The sequence below is a fragment of the Microcaecilia unicolor genome, chromosome 5 (genome assembly GCF_901765095.1).
Source record: "Microcaecilia unicolor chromosome 5, aMicUni1.1, whole genome shotgun sequence".
Taxonomy (NCBI): Eukaryota; Metazoa; Chordata; class Amphibia; order Gymnophiona; family Siphonopidae; genus Microcaecilia; species Microcaecilia unicolor.
Genome location: NC_044035.1, coordinates 2,247,060 through 2,256,145, shown reverse-complemented (window position 1 = coordinate 2,256,145; position 9,086 = coordinate 2,247,060). Strand labels below are relative to the sequence as shown.

At 41.0% G+C, this 9,086-nt stretch overlaps 1 protein-coding gene across 1 annotated transcript in view; it reads left to right on the top strand.

Moving 5' to 3' along the window:
* The first annotated feature begins 738 nt into the window (after window positions 1-738).
* Window positions 739-9,086, top strand: part of LOC115471025 (disintegrin and metalloproteinase domain-containing protein 9-like) — a 122,078-nt gene continuing 113,730 nt past the window's right edge. The window contains exon 1 of the mRNA XM_030204694.1: window positions 739-795. Within this exon, the coding sequence (XP_030060554.1) occupies window positions 741-795 (55 nt within the window). The 5' untranslated portion in view covers window positions 739-740. The remainder of the gene's footprint in view (window positions 796-9,086) is intronic.

Here is a 9,086-nt window from a genome sequence, read left to right as displayed (position 1 = left end):
ATACTGGTTCAATTCTGGTCGCCGCATCTCAAAAAAGATATAGTGGAATTAGAAAAGGTACAGAGAAGGGCGACGAAAATGATAAAGGGGATGGGATGACTTCCCTATGAGGAAAGGCTAAAGTGGCTAGGGCTCTTCAGCTTGGAGAAAAGGCGGCTGAGGGGAGATATGATAGAGGTCTTTAAAATAATGAATGGAGTTCAACGGGTAGATGTGAAGCATCTGTTTACGCTTTCCAAAAATACTAGGACTAGGGGAAATTCAATGAAGCTACAAAGTAGTAAATTTAAAACGAATCGTGGAGAATATTTTTCTTCACTCAACGTGTAATTAAACTCTGGAATTCGTTGCCAGAGAATGTGGTAAAGGTGGTTAGCTTAGCGGGGTTTAAAAAAGGTTTGGACGGCTTCCTAAAGGAAAAGTCCATAGACCATTATTAAATGGACGGGGAAAATCCACTGATTCTGGGATAAGCAGTATAACATGCGGAGACACTCAGCGTACCTTCTGCCAGCAGGGTGACATCATGACCCCTTGCTCTTAAAAGAGAAAGAGAAACCTGTGCAACCAGTCTAGCTGCATGTGTCTAATGAAAGAGACACACATTTCCTCGTGCCTGTGTGCCCATGTCACTTCTCTGAAGTTTTAAGTACAGGAACCAGACTTTCAAGTTGGTATTTGTTGTGGGTGACAGTATCACCTTTCTTGCACAGCAGAGCAGAGCAGAGGGAGGACGAAGAATGTCGGATTTTCTTCTGCTGGTCATTTTCCCAGTGATGCTGGTCTTGGCAGAGGGTAAGTTTCCTGCTTGCTCTGTTTATGTTTATTCCATAGACTATTTCTTGCAGGTACTTTTCTGTCCCTACTGGGCTCACAATCACAGTCTGTTAAGCGTACACTTATCCTGTCCCTTCAGAAGGGAAAGGGAAATGGGACTTGATATACCGCCTTTCTGTGGTATTTTGCAACTCCATTCAAAGCGGTTTACATATATTCAGGTACTTATTTTGTACCAGGGGCCATGGAGGGTTAAGTGACTTGCCCAGAGCCACAAGGAGCTGCAGTGGGAATTGAACCCAGTTCTCCAGAATCAAAGTCTGCTGCACTAACCACTAGGCTACTCATCCACGCTGTTTGGGGGCTTCTAGCATGGGAGCATGGCTGAATAATTGGATTAACCAGGTTCTTTGTTTGATTTTTAAATCAATATTTGTTGAAATGCTGAGGGGGTAACTGAGTTATTGGTTTCCCCTTCAATGGGTACCTTAGGTTTTTTAGGACTTGGAGCCTACGTTGCCCTTCTTTGCGAAATGTTCGGCTTAAATCTCTCTTAGAAGCCTCTTTTCCTTTTTCAGGAGTCAGATTATGGAATAAGCTGTCTCTTAATTTAAGGCAAGTACCTTCTTATCTCCATTTTAGGAAATTTTTTTTAAACTTACCTGTTTGAACAGTGATTTTAATTGTTTTTTTTCCTCCATTATTTTTGAAGTACTACTTAATTTGTTAACTGCTTTGAATTCAATTGGATAATAGAACAGGAGCAGCTAAGCCGCATTGAGCCTGCCATGAGTGAGAAAGCGCAGAGTACAAATGTAACAAAAAAAAAAAATAGTGTTTAAGGATTGCAAACTCAGAAAGACAGAGAATTCTGAATATCATCATTACTTCTTTAGATCTGTATTAGCACCAGTGGCACAGAGGGGGTTGGAAAGCATTTGGAGGGTCTGCAAATGAGCACTGGGGTCTTCTTTATTTGGCTTTATTTATTGTTATTGGTTTATATGATTTTAAGTACATAAGTAATGCCACACTGGGAAAAGGCCAAGGGTCCATCGAACCCAGCATCCTGTCCACGACAGCGGCCAATCCAGGCCAAGGGCACCCGGTGAGCTTCCCAAACGTACAAACATTCTATACATGTTATTCCTGGAATTGTGGACTTTTCCCAAGTCCATTTAGTAGCGGTTTATGGACTTGTCCTTTAGGAAACCGTCTAACCCCTTTTTAAACTCTGCTAAGCTAACCGCCTTCACCACATTTTCCAGCAATGGATTCCAGAGTTTAATTACGCGTTGGGTGAAGAAAAATTTTCTCCGATTTGTTTTAAATTTACTACACTGTAGTTTAATCGCATGCCCCCTAGTCCTAGCATTTTTGGAAAGCGTGAACAGACGCTTCACATCCACCTGTTCCACTCCACTCATTATTTTATATACCTCTATCATGTCTCCCCTCAGCCGTCTCTTCTCCAAGCTGAATAGCCCTAGCCTCCTTAGTCTTTCTTCATAGGGAAGTCGTCCCATCCCCGCTATCATTTTAGTCGCCCTTCTCTGCACCTTTTCCAATTCTACTATATCTTTCTTGAGATGCGGCGACCAGAATTGAACACAATACTCAAGGTGCGGTCGCACCAAGGAGCGATACAACGGCATTATCTGACAGTTTACTGTGATATTGTCATGTGCATCACCTTGATGATCCACAGAGTAACTCATCAATTAGGTCTAATTAGAGTAGTCTGAAGGACTGGACTGACAGAGGTTCCTAACGGTGCTAATTCACCAAATTTAAAAAAAAAAAAACCCTCCCTGTCTAGGTCATTTAGACAGTTTTTCTTCTGTTTCAATTACTTTGTTTATAGCTAAGTTGAGTGAGTGAACAATGACTTCACAAGTTTGGTGTAGAATTTCTGGAGTATTTTCAACTATTGGAAAGGGAAAGTTGACACCTCTGACACCCCTGTACTTGAATATGTACTTAATATATGGCAGAGATTATGTTTCAACATTTTTATTAAGGGCTAACAGTGATAAATACATTTCGCATCCGGCATAAAACGAGGTGCCAACATCAATACATTCAAAATATAATTCAAGTGTTGAAGTCCATCGTCAACCTTTTTAACACTTTTCTCCCTTCCCCCCCAACCCACCCTCTCCCCCTTTTTTTAGTAATGATTCCAACAAATTCAACCATTATAGCGTGGATGCTACCCCTAAAAGCAATATATAGCCTAATTATTCCAAAAGATAAGACTGACAGCTATTACATAAGTAACTACCCAGCTCCTCTGTCTGTGAATATTGTCCCCCACCGCATTCCTCTTGTTAATTTAGAATGCTTCCATTCTTATTGCTGTGACATCACATTGTGAACCTTTCATAGGCCCTGATTGCTTTAGCAACAATGAATGTTAATGAAAACAACACTCCGCCACCATTAACTTGACTAATCTTACTCATTCACTAGTCGATTCCCAATAGCACACATTAAAACCTCTAAACCCTCCCTGTACTTATTACTCAGTTCCAAGAAAAAGTGTTCCCTGATCTGCTTCTAGGGCCTTGCTCCTGGAATTGTTATCCCCCACCCGTAGTATCGTTCCACCCCTCCCCTCCCCACCCTACCCCCCCCCCCCCCGAGCCCTAACCCATTTACCCTCCCCCAGCCTACCCTTACTGTTAAAAGAATTTAACCAATTATACTCACGAATCCCCAAAGGATCAAGCAGGTACAATCACAAACAGGTTTATTGATTGCTTGCAAGCAAGAGACAATATCCAACCACAGTTCAAAGATTGTCTGACTCTAAAAATCCTCCCTGTGTCTCTTATACATTTTCTATGTGCAGGAATACAATGAAAGCTTGTTGCCTGTGTGTCTGTCAACACTTTCATATTTTCTAACATGTTACATTTCTAGACTATTGGGAGTCAACTTGTCTGGTTCTCAAGCAAGTTATCTAGGCGCATCCCATTCTACAACTCATGTACACAAGGTCACAGAACCTACAGTTCAGAGAGGCCTAAGAATCTACATTTAATTTAGAAATAGTAAGAATGATTAACCCTATGTTAGCAAAACATTTTTTTTACATTTCCCTCCTGTTTATCATTATTACATATTTTACTCAAGTCTCTAAGGTAGATTCCTCTCCAAGACTCCGTCTTTCAGTCCTGGAAATTCATGTAGTCTTGAGAAAGTACATAGAAACACTCTGAAATAAGCTTAGCACTACAAAAATAGATCTCCTGTTGAGACTCATGGAGCTATACAGTCTAAACCTGGCTATTGTCCTCGTCATCAGGCTCTTCGTACTGCTACATGGTCTTTGTCAGGGTGGCATCAATGAGTCTTTGGAATAGACCATGAATGCATGGTATACAGCAGCATCCACATGTTACCAATATAGCTGCAGCCACAGCAACAGAAGTCAATATTGAAGTAATCAGGCTGCTCCAATTTCCAAACCAATCTTCCATCCATTCTCATCAAAGCCTGAATTCTCTGCTAGTTCTTTTGATAAGGCTGTCAGTCTGCTTCCATCGGGGGCTGTATTGTTCAGGATATATACACAACAAATTTCTCCAACATCTGGAAAACCTTGCCTTTTTCCCGCCAGTAACATGTCCAGCGCTAATCAATTCTGCCATGCCATCATTTAAGTGGCTTCCAGTTGTTCAGCAATCTCTTTCCTCAATAAACTTCTGTTAGTTATAGTAAATGTAGTTTATACATTAATTGTTATTGGGTACCCCTTAAGGCAACCTGGTGTATGTGGGATAAATGATCTGTCAGGTGTTACTGCCCTCCATTTTGTGTGGAATGGATTCTGGCAGGTGTACACACTTCCTGTGCCACACTTGTGGAAGATGGAGTCTGAAAGAGGTTTCCACACATCCACCAAGCATCAGCTCCTTCTTCTGGAACCAATCAAGATGGTATTTAGGGTTCTGTTTTTTCTTCCATAGTCAGATTTTCAAATCTGATCACTTTAGGCAGAGAAAGTTCAAAGTCTATTCAAGAAATATTTTATCTCCAATCTTGCATTCGATTGAAGTGGTCTTGGGAATTGTTCTTTTCCTGGTCTCCAGAATTTGAAGTCCTTTTCACTGCGTCTATGACCTGGAGCAGGAGGATAATCCTAGGACCAACCTGACTTTCCTCTGTCTGTCAGTCAAGGTCCTAATTGCTTTCCTCCCTCCCAGTCATCTGAAAGGATTCCACACTGTTATCTCAGTCAATTGGTCACGTGGGTCATCTGGTTCAGGTGTAGAGGCTCTCATTTCGACCCTAAATTCTCGTTCGGGTTATTATTTTCTTCACCGGCGTTGAGGTTAGGGTTCCTATTGAAGCACCTCCCCTTTGTAGCCGGACTTGCCCTTGCGAGAAGTTGGTCTACTCTGGTTGCCTAATCTCAGCTCTGTGTTCTGCTACCTTCTTGCAGTGTGACAGGTGTTCAGCAAGTTGTTCAGCAGTGAGGGACTCAGGAGTACTTGGTATGGACCTTGCCAGCGAGGTGAAGCCCAATTTTTTCTCTTGATGACCTTTCTTAGGACTTCGTCTCCTACGTGGACCCTTCCAAGCTTAATAAGTTCAGGAGCTGTGGACCGAAGAGCCCTACTGACCAACAACAGAAAAGAAAAGTCAGAATGGAGGTGGTAAGGGATAGCGCCCCCCCCCCCCCCCCACACACACACACACACCAATGGGTTTGTGTGTGAACAATTTCAAACAACTAACAGTGCGTTCACAAATGTGGGAGTAATACAAAATAAATCCTCTTTTTATCAACAAAACTGTTGCTAGCAAGGCAGTGAGAATAATAACAAAAAGTGAAATAAATGAAAATTCTAGAACCGTAAGTCCCCAATAATCAATATGAAGAGGGTATACACAATACCACAACATTTAGGATGAGGTCTGGCTTTACAGATAGCAGACTTCAGGTATCTAAAGCAGGAAGTATGATGCCAAGGTCAGAGTCTTCAAACTGACCTGGAATGACATTAGACAGAAAAACGTCTTTGTTAGTTAACAATTTCTTCATATTTGTTGTTAGTGATTTCTCCGCCCCCTCATGACTCTTTTCCAATGAGGCAAGCTGAGGGATCACACACTGCTTTTCTAACAAAACTCAAAGGGAGTTAATTTCTGCCATTATCTTCCTCAATCTGCGTTGCGTTTGAAAATTCCAATAGTTCAATGGTTCCTCAAGTCAATGGTCACACATATTCAAGTCAGTAAAAGGCATAGTTAAAACCTACAGTATTGTTACAGTAACAGTATAATAAAGATAACATGCTATGCAAACTCGAAACTGCTATTATAAAAATGCAAACTCGCATACTTCCCTCCTGTTGAGACATGGCTTAGCCCATGGCTCATTAATAGTGATGTCTGAGGATATATTCAAGGGAAAGGGACTGGTATTGCCCCCAGGGTCCAGGAGGACGGAGTGTTAATCCGAATAAGGTGAAACAACTCAAGTACGTGATTCCCCCTTTGCCTAAGAAAGTACCAAGGGTGCCAAGCTCCTCCCAATATTTCATATGTAATAAGCCAAAAGGTTACCAATTCACCCGTGTGGGGTCGGGGTAGTGATAGGTCTCCCTGTTCAACTCTTATTGTAGCAAACCCATAGAAAATGCGCTCTTCCCCTATAATGGTTGTCCCTGGTCCTGTAGTCCAGGTGTCTAGTAAGGGTAAACACAGTGTAGAAAACCTGGTCACCGGATCCCAGGCAGGATTATCATCAGGGCCTGAGTCCCAGCGCAAAGCAGGTATGTCGTAGGAGTGATCCATATAGTTTTGTTCGTTTTCTTTCCTTCTATTGTGACTTATTGGCAGGGGTGGCTACTTGTCCCTTGATCCTGGTATCCAGCAAGGGTTGAGGAGGACCTTGTCCCCAAGAGGATTGTAGCTTGGTCTTGACCAGTACCCACTCTCCCAGTGAACAGCAAATTCAAGTGGTGGAATTTGGGCCAGTAACCCTTAAATGAACTAAAGAAAAAGACATGGTAGGATATAATTGGTTTCATTGACATTTAGCCTCCAAACATTTCATAGGGGAAATTCCCAAATCCCTTTGGGGAGCAGTCTGGACTGTCTGTGAGAAAGAAAACCTCTAACAAAGTCCTTTCTTCCCACATTCAGTACATACAGATCAAGAGGCCTTTTACCCCTCCTGTTCTCTAAGTTTCTGTAAACATTCGTCACCGTCAACTCCTGATGTATCTACATTGGCAGATGAGAACTTCACAGTTCATTACAAGTCATTTACAATTGGAACTTTAGTATCTTGTTTTTGCAACAAGAGACGATACATGAGATACCATAGAAATATGTATAGAAACAATATCAGACAGGAAACATTCGGTGGTTTCAGAGGTGTTAAGACTGATGATGCTTATACCTAGTAAGCAAAAAGAAATCATTACAATTGAAAATGTATCAGTATTTTAAGATTAAACAAAAAACATTATTCCTATACTGACCACCAGTTTAAATGGTGGAGTAGAGTTTAGCAGTTTATCCAGCAAAAGGAGTGCAACCAAAATCTCCTTCCCGCAATGGTGCAACTTAACAGACTTGTTTATAGGCATGAGGATATAAAGGTTACAATTCTAAAAAGTTCATTGCAGTAATAGGCAACAATCTTGAAAACAGAGGAGACTGCAGTGGTCGGGCCTGCTTCAGGAATGGTGAGACAACAGGCCTAACACAATGGCAGCGAAGACTAGTGCTGTCAGTGATCATGGTTCAAATGACGTCATGTCCTGCCCGTCAACTAAGGTGAAAGGACAATTTGATGAACCTGAAAAAACAAGGAAAATGGCTCCAAACAATAAATCAATTTATCAGAGTAAGGCCTCTATGTATGCCTCAGGGCATAAAGGATAATAATTCAGTCAATATCTGGTCAAATCCTTAACAAAATGCCATTAGCTCAATTCTATACCCAGATTTTATGCTTCTATTGATAGGTAATACAGAATAAAATTAATTGCTATTCTGGCCTATCCCAAAAAGTATAGTCCTGTTCAAACACTTCTACATATGTTCACTTCCACAGACCTTCTAACTAACTTACAGTGTACTTTGGTAGCACATAAACATGCACTCCTGCCATGTGGTTATTCACACTGCTTACACAATTTGCACATTGGCAGTAAATAACTTTTACAAGCTTCAAACATCACAGTAACCGTGCACATAAAATGACCTAAGAATGACTGGGAAATTTCTTCCATCATCTTCATGATGTGATTCCCTACAATTTGAAACTTACATTTAGATCTTTATCATGGTACACCTCACCTCTCTGGACAACCAGGTTTAAGCGTCCAGCTAAAATCATGAGACATATGATTTATGGAGAAAAATTAGAACAAGGATGATGTCAGCAAAGTAGGCAGGTGCCTAGAAATGCTCTTTAGCAGCACAAAGCATTCTCATTCAAGGTACATTAACAACTTCTTAATCTGAGCATTCAGCTAAATTCCTTTACCCTGGAGGGGGCAATATCTCTGGAGTCACAATTGCCCAAGGTAAAGTAACACAGATATATATATTTATCACAAGTATGATGAATTAAACACATTAAGTAGTTTAGTAGACAAACGGTTCCTTGCATACATTATCAAAACAAAAGTCTGTAAGAATCCGTTCCCTTCCAGTGTTTGTTTTTTGGGTTTTTTTTAATCATGCAAAGGTGTGTATGTAATACACACAAGGGTTAGCAGAGGGAACAAGTCATCAATATAAGAAAGAAGCGTGACATCATCCGGCAAGGAAGAGAGGAAAAAACACTGTTAGCAGCAAATTCCATTTGCCGGACAATAGCCACAATGAGGTAGTAATACATTGATGACAAGCAAGCAACTGAAATGAAAATCCAACCAGGAAGTACCCATTTCAGGCAAGGCACATGAAACCTAAAACTTATTTCTCTGAATCTCAATTACCTGGGGTACAGAACACACATAGATAGACACGTTGGATATTTCAGTAGACAAACATTTAGTAAACAAATCTTAATGAGGTAGATACAGGGAATAGGCAAGAAATAGTCTGCAAGTCTTATGAATAACTTAGGAATTTGCATCCCTCCTCTGCAAACAAATTTGGTGTAATGCAATTTAAGCAGCTGTGATTTGCACAGCCGGCGAGACCCATAAGGTTTGCATAAGGTTCTTAAAACACTAACCATTATTGTACTTAATCTAAGGCAAAGGAACACAGGCAGCCAATATGTCCCTGAAGGAAAGCACAGACTTGACCTTTTTCACACCCACACATAGAGG